Source organism: Mya arenaria, chromosome 15 (assembly GCF_026914265.1).
Source record: "Mya arenaria isolate MELC-2E11 chromosome 15, ASM2691426v1".
In the NCBI taxonomy this organism is placed as follows: domain Eukaryota; kingdom Metazoa; phylum Mollusca; class Bivalvia; order Myida; family Myidae; genus Mya; species Mya arenaria.
In genome coordinates, this window is record NC_069136.1 from 54787525 (window position 1) to 54801123 (window position 13599).

General features: G+C 34.8%; 1 protein-coding gene across 5 annotated transcripts in view; it reads left to right on the forward strand.

Annotated features, from left to right (window-relative positions):
* LOC128219778 (protein ECT2-like) overlaps positions 1-13599 on the forward strand; it is a 52526-nt gene that overhangs the window by 21104 nt on the left and 17823 nt on the right. For 3 of the 5 annotated variants that reach the window (XM_052927769.1, XM_052927768.1, XM_052927770.1), the window contains 10 exons: positions 5685-5786; positions 6230-6329; positions 6931-7043; positions 7617-7679; positions 9046-9271; positions 10055-10155; positions 11302-11490; positions 11935-12045; positions 12394-12490; positions 13460-13541. In XM_052927769.1, the coding sequence (XP_052783729.1) occupies positions 5685-5786; positions 6230-6329; positions 6931-7043; positions 7617-7679; positions 9046-9271; positions 10055-10155; positions 11302-11490; positions 11935-12045; positions 12394-12490; positions 13460-13541 (1184 nt within the window). Of the gene's footprint in view, positions 1-3891; positions 4067-4251; positions 4984-5684; positions 5787-6229; positions 6330-6930; positions 7044-7616; positions 7680-9045; positions 9272-10054; positions 10156-11301; positions 11491-11934; positions 12046-12393; positions 12491-13459; positions 13542-13599 lie in introns of those variants that run through there. The other 2 variants (XM_052927772.1, XM_052927771.1) reach the window with 2 other exon arrangements.

Below are 13599 nucleotides of genomic sequence, written 5' to 3' on the forward strand. Positions count from 1 at the left end.
CTGCCATCTTATTAGACAAAATATAAATTTGACCATTAAATTTATATGAGTAGAAATCAATAATCGGTGGCTTACATTATTATACCACCATCTGTATATGGATCAAATGATAATGGTTAGATGTAGTCAAAAGTATGTCTAGTTTGTATAGGTGAAGCTCCCATGCCACTTTAGCAGTTTTCATGAAACTATTCAAAAAGGCGGATGGGATGAGTACCGGTTATTGTTAATACCCATCTATCTGTGACTTAGGGTCAACGGCCTTTGAAGACGCCATCTCATCATGATGTTATTCCTTGCTCCTCCTACTGCACTTAAATAAAACTAAAAGACGAAACAAATCCACACAATGTATTTGACTCCAGTGAATCTGATTCCAATACCTTATACCAATCATTACATGGGCTTAGCTAGCCCCCTCCCCCCCCCCCCCCCCCCCCCCTAATTTTGGAAAACAATGGTGCATTCTGGGCATTGTGTGGTGCTTTATCAGTACTGGAAAATGGACAGATTTAGAATCATATATCAACAAATAAACCCTAAATTAACTCGGCAGATGGATGATTTGTTTTGTCAGAATCATGTTGATTTGGCTGCTTCGGTAGCTTGGCACCTGCATTACATTGGCATGCTTGTAGGCAGGTTTGTATGCAAGATTTGGGTATTAGAGAGGTTGCTAAATGGGACTTGTACTTGTATCTACACATTCATATAAAGTTGTAGTTGGGTTTAAAAGTTGTCTTCAACATTTCACTTTAAGCTTGTACTTGTTTGCTGGCTGATTCATGCATTAATGACTTTCCCTGTGTTGTCGTACAATATTAAATATTTGATGATGTCATTTCAAGAGGGCTAAGTAGGATTTGACCACAGTTGTATACCATATTTGGAACGAATTAAAACAAGGAAATGAAATGTTATTTCAGTTAATTTTGTATATGAAGTTCACTGTTCAGAAAAAAATGTCCGATATCTCAACAGATCAGGTCCCCATTTCAATGAAGTTCGTAAATTTCCAGGTGTAACCCCATTTTGGGTGTAAACTAAGTTTCGAAAACTTTTTTAAACAAGCCCCTGAAAAGTATCTTGGAAAAAAATCTTTAAAAATGTCTGATATCTACTACCGCCAACTGGTATAGGGTTTGTTGCTGAAAGGTGAATACTTTGAAACGCTTTCTTTTTATGCCCCCGAAGGTGGGCATATTAAAATCGCACCGTCCGTCCGGCCGTCTCTGTAACTTTCCCTTGTATGGACAGATTTTAAAATAACTTGCCACATGTGTTCCACATACCAAGACGACGCGTCGCGTGCAAGACTTGTGTACCTACCTCAAAGGTCAAGGTCACACTTAGTGTTTATTCACAATGGAGTGCTGCATATAAGGACATAGAGTATAGGTTGTCGTGTCCGGGCTGTAACTTTCTCTTGTATGGACAGATTTTAAAATAACTTGCCACATGTGTTTCACATACCAAGACAATGTGTTGTGTGCAAGACCCGTGTCCCTACCTCAAAGTTCAAGGTCACACTTAGTGTTTATTTACAATGGAGTGCTGCATATAAGGACATAGAGTATAGGTTGTCGTGTCCCGGCTGTAACTTTCCCTTGTATGGACAGATTTTAAAATAACTTGCCACATGTGTTCCACATACCAAGACGACGTGTCGGGTGCAAGACCCGTGTCCCTGCCTCAAAGGTCAAGGTCACACTTAGTGTTTATTCACAATGGACAGGAGTGCTGCATATAAGGACATAGAGTATAGGTTGTCATGTCCGGGCTGTAACTTTCTCTTGTATGGACAGATTTTAAAATAACTTGCCACATGTGTTCCACATACCAAGACGACGTGTCGCGTGCAAGACCCGTGTCCCTGCCTCAAAGGTCAAGGTCACACTTAGTGTTTATTCACAATGGAGTGCTGCATATAAGGACAAAGAGTATAGGTTGTCGTGTCCGGGCTGTAACTTTCCCTTGTATGGACAGATTTTAAAATAACTTGCCACATGTGTTCCACATACCAAGATGACGTGTCGCATGCAAGACACGTGTCCCTTCCTCAAAGGTCAAGGTCACACTTAGTGTTTATTTACAATGGACAGGAGTGCTGCATATAAGGACATAGAGTATAGGTTGTCGTGTCCCGGCTGTAACTTTCCCTTGTATGGACAGATTTTAAAATAACTTGCTACATGTGTTCCACATACCAAGACGACATGTCGTGTGCAAGACCCATGTCCCTACCTCTAAGGTGAAAGATACACTAAGTTTTCACAAGGGAATTCTGAATATAAGGACATAACAGTGTACGTTGTCAAGTATGGGTGGTATTTTTTTATGTTCAGAGGCAATTTAAAATTTACTTGCCATATGTATTTGACACGTAAAGGCAAGATCAACTTTTCATGTACTGACCTTGTTCATAGGTCGGTGTCACATTCGGGGGCATTCGTCACATACTGTGACAGCTCTTGTTTTATCATGTTATGATGATGGAAGAATAGAAAACAACCTGTAGGGTAATCTTGTTTAATTATTAGTAGCCTAATTGTGAGAGTATTGTTATTGAGGTTCACCATCGTACATGTTTGATAAGGTCATACATTGAAGAATTTTCTTTTCGTCTGAAACAGTGGTCAAACTTAACACAAGCCCGCAAGCCCTGCAATGGTTAAATGCCTTCCAGGCTTGCTCAAATTTTGAATTTTATATAGCAGGGCTTGTTAATTTTTTTTTATATAATTACTTCTAAATTGAAAGTGAATGTAATATTTTCGATTTTATACTGTATGTTTTTGTACCCACTTGCATGTAAATGTGTTTGTGTAAATTAAAACTGGTTAAACCAAATGTGTGATTGACTCCCTTTAAAACTTCAAACTTAAAAGGAAATAAAAAAATAAAAAAAATTTTTTTTCTATTTTTGAGAAAATTGCCAACATGCATCTAGCGCTAATTGAGAAGTTTGTGATCTTTTAAACAATTGGGGCCATATTTACTTTGGCTGTTTGACTGAGATTTAGGCTCATAAAACTGAAATTTAAAAATGCACTCTTACTCCCCAATAGGCACTACCACAATTAATTCAATTGTTTTAATTTGCCGAAATGTCTGAATAAATATCAAAAATAATGGTTCTTATAAAGGATACCTTGTTTAATTTGAGAGAAAGGTGCAGAATACACAGTATTTCTACCTTATGAAATGATCGTTGATCATTGTAAATCTTTTAGGACCCACCAGTCATTTAATATTTGTGTGTTTTCAGCTATTAAATACACAGTTACAGTCTTGTTATCATTAATTAATATTTTTCATAAATGCATGATTAAATAAGTAGTAAAAAGTTTATCACTCAAAATTTATTTTGGGTAAATTGTTATTTATATTGATTATAAATATGAGTATCACTTTTAAATGTTTCAAAATATTTGTAATGGAACTACCTTGAACAAGAGAAGTTTTTTTACTAAAAATCTAGAACAACAGTCAGCATCTTTGCTCTTTTAATTGCATTTTTTGAAACGAAATGAAGATTTTGCTTTTTTTAATCTGACTCAAGACTTGAGGGATTATTGGCCCCAATCTGCACATAATCTGTAGTCAAACTTGGGGATTTTCTCATTTGTGTTCTTAGCTTATCAATTGATGCATTGTTGTTCAAAGATTAAATGCAATCAAATTTAAGTACACGGGGGAAATTGCTGTCAAGAACTTTCATTCATGTTTTTATGATTCAGAATTACTAATATATATGGGCTGATGTCTGGTATCAAGTATCATGAGAAGTGGAAATTGAAAATTCCTACAAAGCAGGAAGATATTCATTGTGTAATAATTGACTTGTTAGTAAAAATAAAAGGCTTTAGTTATCACAAGTTGGTGTTTCACTCAGAAAACCCATTCAAAGAACAATCATGATATCTGTCTTGAAGTCTCAAACAAAAAAAGATCCACATTGTTTGTTGAAATATAGTTATAACCAGTGACATATTTAAGTAACTTGTGGCACTTGTGTTTGAAAGGACTTAATCTTTATTTATTTTTAAAAATCAGAAAAATGAGGGTAGGCAACAATTTTAAATTCATACCATTAATTAGTGAGATGTTTTATACATTAGTTTTCTATTGACTGATTATTAATGGTACGACATAGTTGAATATCTTACACATTTTGTTGGCTGATATTCGAGTTTAATATTCATGTATATTGTTACAAATATGTCATAAGGAAGTAGGCACTTGTAGAAGTTCATACCAGATGTGACCTTATAGATATTTCACAGTTTATGCCAGCTATGATAGCTATAAGGTGATGCTGGAAGTCATTGTGTTGGACAGAAGTTGTAGGGATTAGCTAAGTAATTGTTGGTCCACATATGGACAGTTGTGCAGTGTTATGTAACATTTGTTGACTCTATTGTCAATCCCAGGTGCTTCAGTGTCAATATAGATAATGGTGATGAGTTTAAAAGATGGGGAGCGAGACAGATTAGTTGAGAGTTTTACATGTTCGCTGTCATTATAGTGTTCACTAGCCAGCAGAACGTTGTAGCAAATTTGTGTCTAAGGCCTTGTTTATAGTTATTAAAGTTAATTGATGAAAACGATTTGTGAAAATATTTTATTTTGAAATGTTTTTATTGTAAGGTGATTATGAACAAGACTCTTGTAAAAGAGTTATATTGAATACAAAGATATACTGTGAAGTGAAGAAACTTAAAAAGTGTTTACAAGGAAATAATTATAAATATTATCACATATTTTGAAGTTATACTTAGAGTGAAAGAATAATACGCAATATATTTGACTGAACAAGTGACATCAAGACGCAGTTAGGGCAATTAACCATAGTTGTTTAGTATGGACATTGTGTATTCTTGTCCTAAAAGAAGAAAAATCAGGAAAATATTAGGAAGAGTACCCTGTGTAAGTTTGGGAAATCTAACTATGGAAATGGAAGGTATTGCGGAGGAAGACGAGGTGAGAATGATATCAGGATGCTTTAACTGAAAAACAGGAAACTAATGTATAAGCTTGAATTAATACAGCTATTAATTATTCAAGTATGTTCACTTATCTAAATCTTTGATGGTTTGAAAGTGGTTTTAAGAGGTATCCTGTTCTTTAAGTTTTAAGTATGCTAGCTAACATTGTACATGAATACAAACAAAATGACATTAGAAATAAGAACAAAACACATTGTAACAAGGGACTTTTTCTCTGAATGTCTTGAAGAAGTGGCAGTGATAAACAGTTTTGCTTTAAGATATGGTTTAATGCAGTGGTGGAAATTAGTGCAAGCTCTGCACTGGTAAAATTCTGGGCTTGATCAACTTATACACGGCACAATTATCGGATTAGGAGATTACCAATTATAAATGGCTAATTGCAATGTTTTGACTGATGGGGGACAGTGGCCAAATACTCTTGATTTACAAATTTTACAATGTGCTAAAAATTGTCGGCGCAATGTCGGTTTCATAATACAAATGGGCGAAGTCTGGAAACTTTTGGTGACCACTTCGCCAAGTCGCCCCCTCGCAAGAGCCCTGAGTCACATGTATACCAGTGCCCATAACCCTGGCTTTAATAATGGTAGAGTGTTTCCCCTTGTTTAAACAAGTGTTTGCTCCGTGTTGCTCTTTGTTTTTGTTTTTTAATACAACTAATTCATATTGCAGTACGCAGTAGGCTTGGACAAACCAATCATGTCACCTGACTGGCTGAATCGGGTTTGGACGGAGCGGGACAAGGTGGACTTCCGTGCAGATGATCAGTGTGTGGTAAGGAGCTTGAATTTAGTAGCTTATGGACATAATTAGCAGGTTTATGTTGCCAAACTTGTAGGGAGGTTGGTCAAAGTCTGCAGCTGACCCCTATTGAATTTTAGGTTAGCAAGTCAAAGGTCAAGGTTACAGTGACAGGGACCTTGAACAACAAAAGTTTGTCTGATCAATATAAAGAGAATGCTTGAACCTTAAACTTGGTGGTGATGTTCATCATGACCTGAAGCTGATCCTTTTTGAATTTGAGGTAAGCAAGTCAAAGGTCAAGGTCACTGTGACTTAACATTAAAACTTTGTCTGTTCAATATTAAGAGAATGCTTGGACCTCAAACTTGGTGGTGAGGATGGTCATGGCTTGCAGATCCCTATCATGCTACAAAGTTTTATCATGAGCTTAGATCTCTTTTTCAACATTGCTGTAAATCTGCTCATCCTTTCAGATGAAATACAAGGTTCCACCGTTCCACAAGAAGTGTCTCAGTTTCCTAGGCTTTACACACGATGAACAGAATCATATGGAGGAAATCACCATAGAAAATGGTAACTTTTGCTCTGGTCAATAGTATCCAGCAATACTCTTATAAATGCAAGTGTTTCAATCTGTTAATTGCAGTAATTGCGATTGTACAAAAACTGTTTACTCACATTTTGATTGCGTTTATAAGCTTATCTGTTGACATAAGACTGAGGAGAGGAAATAAATATATTTCTTCGACTTACATGTCAGCCCCTTAACCATTGCCAACAAGAAAAGTCAACATGTGTTTCAATGTAAATACTCCTTTGCTGACTTTGTTGTACACCATTGCCTTTTCCATTTAAGAGCAAACGCTTTCTAAATTGAAAAATTCAGACATCACAAAAGACTAGCAGCTTTTCCAAACAAAAAACAGGTTTTCAATCATTTTTGTTTTTCATCTGATATAAAAATAGCATTTTTTCGATATTAAATTTTACCAGACCTGCAGGGCCAGTAGTCAATATTGATCTTATCCTTATTCTTAGACATGCCTCAGTGATTCCATTTAGCCTATTGGTCAGCTAAATATACAGACCAATCAAAACACTTAGTTTCTAATCTTAATTTTAAGTTCAATCCAAGTTGCTTTTAGGGCTCTGTTATTTGTAATGTGTATTACAGGTGGAACATTTGCGAGTGTGGGAGACCATGAATGTACACATCTGATCGTGGACGAGGCTGTTAAGGAGATGCCAGAGGACATCATGGCGCCTAGATATGTTGTCAAGGGAGAGGTAAAGACCCACTATGCAGAGTTTTCACAGACTAAGAACACCTGAGTACCTGACACAATTTTCAAGCTAGGCACTCAAGCTTGTTTTTTCTTAACTAGGGTTTTAGCCAGGTTTTAAAAAGGTGCTACAGAAAAGGGACAGGTTGGTGAGAGACTAAAGGGCACATTGTATCGGGCAGCGAATAATTAAAGCATTATAAATTTCATAGAAAATGTTAGAAATTTGACGTAATATTAGGTTTCAACTACCAAAGATGTAATTTTTGTTTGAATTCATAATCATATTTCAAGTTTTAATCAAAACAAAAGAAATATTTGATATCTTAAGCATTCAATTTTTTAAGGTAAGAGGGTGCACATCCTGGTCTCCATGAAAAAGGACATAATGCAGCAACCTTCCATAACCCTTAAGCAAAAATCCTACCTTAATTTTTCAGTTTTTTTCTTCTGACCAATGCCAATACATTATCTTTTTTCCCAAAAAAAATACAATAAAGGTTTGCTACAGTCAAGACCTGAAAAATCAGTGTTATTTATTAGTTCACGTTATTGTATTTCCATTTCTCTCTTCCAGTGGTTTTGGGCATGTATACAGATGGAGGCGAGGGCGGCAGAAAAACTTTACACATTTCAGAAGGTGAGTTATATAAATACCGGAAACTCATTTCGCTTAAATCTTTTAATTCTCTTAATATATATGCACAAAAAGCACACAGGACATTTTGTTTGGTGTCAATGTGGCTTATGCAGGACTTGCTTATGCCAAAAAGTGATCAACAGATCTTTTTAGGCCTTCAAACAATGAGTCTTTCTTATGTGCCTAAAAATAACTGTGCAAGTTTAATAAAATAATAGTTATAGAAAAGTCACAGTGACTTTCCAGGCCTTTTTCTACAGTTCCCACTCCCAATCTGGAGAAAAATCATAATAATAAAAAAAAAAAAAACTTTATTCCTTTTTTTTCTTTTAGTTTTATGAAAGTCTTTTTATCTGTTATGGCACATTCAACATCCTAATGAATTGTGTGATGTCAAGTTTTGAGGATTGTTGAATTCAGAGATGTTTGATTTTTATCACATTCAGAGATAAGTATGCAATAATTACTGTCATGATTTATAGATTGACATTTTAGGTTTGAAAGGGGAAAAGAAACTCTTGAATTTGTTTTTTAAATAGCATATATTGCGATGCAAATTTTCCCAAAATGTTGAGGGTCTTTTTCCTAATTTGTATTTATTTTACTGGCTGAAAGAAGTTTTACGTTATTGACACACCAGGCAATTATGTCTGGCATAGCATGTAATTATACAGGACAAATTGAAAATCCACCACCAGCAATATCCTGTCATCTGAGTTGTTTTGCAGAGCAATGTTAGATTTCAGTCAAATATTTCAATAAATTAAAGAGTCATTTATTGAGTCAATAATTCAATCAGATATACTTTGGAATTTGCACACACAAAAATCAATGGTTATTATTTAATTTAATATATGTTTGTATATACAGTTTAAACTTTGTCCTGCTATTCAGTTGTTTCCCCCCAGGCTGTGACAATACATTATTGTTTAAAAGCATGAACATGTGATGCTGCAACCTGAACCAGGACATTTTTCAGCAACCCAAAACATTTTATTAGTATTTTGCGAAATTTGATTGGCAAAATCATGTCTTCAGGAAATTTAATGAGGGAGGGCAGAAAAAAATGAATTCAAGGAAATCGGATGATACAATTTAATACTCTTTGACTTTAAACCATGCCATACAAGGTTTTGTTTCCATATATAGAAAATACAACATAATTTCATTGGCTTAGATTCCGAAGAGATCCCCATTCAGCACCAATGAAATTGCCTTATTAATTATTCATGATAGCAGGATCTTTCTAGTAAAGTGTCGCGAGGTTCTCAATGAAGCAAAGCATAATAATAATTATACAGGTATCAGAAGATTATACCTTGTGAGAAAAAAGTAAATTATAATTGCATTAACTTAATTTTTTCAGCCAGGAGAACCCATACAAAACTTGTTTACTCCGAGCACAAATATGTCGGGCTCCAAATCACGGAAACGTAAACGTCTCAAGGAGAACATCGCCCATCTGGCGTCGGACGAGGAGTTAGAATCACCCCTGTACAACAAGCGACGGTCCAGCGGCCTTGATGGGGTTATTAGTCCGAACTCCTTCCTGGATGCTTCAAACACGCCAGATATCTCAGATATCAACCTCAGTAAGATTGAGTTGGGCTTATAAGTTATAATTGAATTTGTATAACTATAATGAAAATTTTTGAACACAATATTGTTGTGTTTTTTACCAGAAGGAAATTTGAAACATTTGAAGCATAGTTTTGACAAGTGGCAGCTTGAAAATAAATACTATGTTGAAAGAAAGAAAACTGACAGCAATTCCTTAAAAAAGCAAAATTAAACGTATTGGTTTTTCAGTATTTTATATTTTCAATTAATAGATTTAAATTTTTGACTATATTGGACTTTGATATATATGTATAAATGCAAGTGGCTGCAGAGACTGTTAAAAGGGTTATACAAATACAAATATTGTAGAAAAGGTTGGATCAACTTGCTCATTGGGGAGTATGCAAGTCACACCTGAAAGTATGATCAATGTTAGATTAAAGTTAAAAAAATTCTAGTTGTTTTTACAAGGAACATACTGTTGAACTTCATTCCGACTTTGCTCTATTTGTTATATTTTCAAGTTTGCATGAGAAGTGTTCTTTGTTCTGATACTAAATTATATACTGTAAGTAAAACAGTTACGTGTTCTGTTTTTATTGAGGGGCCAGATCCATTACACCACGCTACACAGTTCCTCAGAGTATGGAGTATGTTAAAAAGTCATATTGATGTTGATAGTAGTTGACAATTGCTCAAAATCAGGAAAGTTATTGTATTTACTGATAAAGTGGTTTTAAATTGTACAACTAACATGAACTTTTTAATTAGCTATTATGAGACACTAGTTTACCATTTACAAATGATACTTTTAGATGAGAAAGAACAAGTTAAGGTGACACCACGGTTACAAGTTGTTAAGGAGTTCCTTCAGACGGAGAAAAACTATGTCGGCATTCTACACACCCTGCTAAATGTAAGTTCCTCAGCGCATGGTGGGGGAGGGCTTATTTACCCTAGCCCAGGTCAAACTTTGGGGGGGGGGCTGTATTTAACCTTGCCCTGGTCAAAACTGTTTGGCAGGAAGTCATGTAAGTACCTTTGCCAACATTATTTACATATAATCTGCACTATCACATCAATGAGGAAACCTTACCATGTTTGATTTCAATATTAAGCGTGAAATCAATACTGGATAGAAACCTTAGGATAACTTCCTTAACCTTGTATACCCATTATGCACATTTTTATGTGTCTTTATTTTATTTAGTAAACATCTTTGTTGAAAACTTCCTTGTATTAAAAAAATTTCAATATGCAAATGAAACACTGCTTGTATTACCCTACTTTTAAACAATTTACTGTGATTTTAAAACGCAAACTTTTTCTTTAATTTACACAATGTTCCATAATAGAGAGGTTGTTATCAAGACATAAATGACACAGGTGGAGACTCAAGACCAGGAGGACGGTGCAAACCCAGCTAGGCGTTAGGCTGATCTTTGTCAACATTTCTTTATCTGCAACATCCACTGTTAGATTCCAAAAACATTACACACTTCATTTTTTTTAGGATAAAAGTCAAGGCCAGCTTTTCAGGACATTATTCTGATCTTTGACAACATTCTATTCTGTCTCTATGTATTTAAGAAATTCAAAGCCCTGTAATTGACTCAAAAAAGTTATAATCGATTATCGAAAAAAAATAAAAAAAATATTTGTAAGTGTTCAGATGTTATCTTTAACAAAATTGCTGATGAAAGCCACAATGAGCAAGAAAATGAACTATTTTTTATACAACAACACTTAATAACTTCAATCATAGACATAAGGTATGTGCATATAATGATTAAGAGTTTAATACTGTACATGAATAAAACTACAACTATCTAGTATTTTAAAAACCGATTGTACTATCGATAATCGGTTTAATACTTGAGTGGAACCGATCATCGATAGTAAAATTGCAACCGATTCCCAACACTACAAAACACACATACTGACCCATCAGCAGTATAAAGTATCGATTCTAGCCAACCAGGATATTAAGCCAATCTTTAGCAACAATACACTGATCATAAAATCTGCTGTCCATTTCTAAATACGCAGCAATGTATTACAGACATTTAAAGCCCAGATCGAGACCCAGGAGCAGTACAACGGTGCAATCCTGTTGAGCCAGGACATTAAGCTGATATTCGGCAATATTCCCCCGATCTACAACATCCACTGTTCAATACGAGACGAGCTGGCTGACATGGTCGACACATGGCATGAAGAGAAGCTGGTCGGCAAAGTCATCAGTGAAAATGTAGGTTCTGGTTGCCTCCTTGGTGTTCTGGTATGGCTGGTAATGTTGGGTAGCCAATTGTTTAAAACTTGGTTAAGTTGTCCAAAGATTATCTTTTGGTTAGTTTGCACATTTATATGGTTTAATTAGTAAGTAGATATAATGGGATAAATATTGACCAATCAATGAATATACGACTAACTTTGACCAAACCAAAAAGTAAACAACTTTTTATACAATCAGCTGCAGGTGTTTTATAAAAAAAAATATGAATAAACTTTGGGAGCTGTGTCTTGTTAAGATATTGTTTGTAACGTAAATTGCACCAAGAACAGTGACTTCAGAGTTATGACCCCTGATTTACTTAAATTACACAAACTTAAAAAAACAATCAAAATTTTGACAGACTATCTTGTGAAAGTTTGACTCCCATGTTAAATATCATATTGTCTTTACATTTCGCAGGCTGAAGCGTTGGTGAAGGCGTACCCGCCATTTGTGAACTTCTTCGAGGACACCAAGGAGAGAATCAAACACTGTGATAAAACCCAACCAAGGTTCCACGCCTTCCTGAAGGTGAGACCCACAGACTACCGAGTAAAATTTTGTCACAGAAATAAGCCATGAATGCAAACTTGTAGATTTAATTATCTGGTTTCTAACCATAAAGGATCAAATACTCTTTGAATGCAGAAATAAGATAAATATGCGTTGTTTTGAAATACTTTCAAACTCATTTGCGAAACCTAGTTAGTTTAAATACTCACACAATCAACGATGTAGTAATATTGGTGTTATTGACTGCCTGGTAAGCAGCCTTACCACCCAATTAGTTGTTTAAATTTCTGATCAGCTCCTTTAATTGCAGCCCATACCCCATACTTTCCATAAGCAAAACTCCACTGTTTTCTTCATTCCTCCCAGGTGTGTCAGACAAAACCGGAGTGCGGGAGACAGACGTTGACGGAGCTGCTGATAAGGCCGGTGCAAAGGCTGCCTAGTATTACACTCCTTCTGAATGGTGTGTGCTTATTTAATGCAAACTAAAAGTGCCACATTAGTTCGTTGTTCAGATCAGATAAATGAGTTTGGGAGCCAAAAGCATATGGTATTTCCCGAAAATCATAGCTTATCTTTATTAAAATTGACTTGGAATGAATCGGTGTTGCATCTCAAGTGATCTTAGTCTTATCAAATTTAATATAAAGGTTATTCCAAAATAATCATTAGATATTTGAAGAAAAGAAATACTTGTTTGATATCGGAAAAAATCTTTTATCAGTATTGGAAATCAATCAAGTTGTTTAACATATGCATTATTCCATAGTGGTATATTTACATTGGACTAGTCTTTGTGTAAAGAAATCTTGATGTTTATTTTGTATCACCACCAAGGCTATTTGATTTCATTTTTTATTTCAATATTGTGCTCTGATTTGATTAGCTCAACGTAATTTAACCAATGGTACAGGTATACAACATTTACAAACATCAGCTTTTATTTTTTACAAGCTTATGTTGTCATACTCAGTTGCAGAAAATTTCACAATTTATTTAACCTTGATGAATGATTTTTTAAATATTGTGAATATAAGGATTATTAACCAAAATATGTGTATAGGCTTCTTCCATAATTTCCAAACATGCTCTTAGTATTTAGCATGTACACACTACAAAATGCAAAAATCCTTACATATTCTGGGGCCATATTACAGAAACATCTTGAGTTAATATTTTACCTTTTCCTAAATTCAACAATTTCCATAACTGATTTATTTCATTTGAAGAAAGTGTTATGCTTAGTGTATATTTTGCAGTTAAATTATGGACACTTAAGTATTAAAAAATAAAAACTCCATTTTAAAGTACTAGTTTTCAAAGAAATATAAGAATACCATATTTTACAATTAAGTTAAAATATGTTAAAAATTTCTTAAGATGCTTCTGTCATACCGACCGTGACTTGTCAAATGATTTCTCTTTCCTTCAGATATTATAAAGCGTACAAGCAAGACGAACCCTGACTATGTGCAGTTGGAAAAGGCAAATAATGTGTTAAAAGAAGTTATGACGTGAGTGGTTTTGTTTATTCTGAAGAAGTTCAGTCATCGAAATTAGTCATTGGATGAA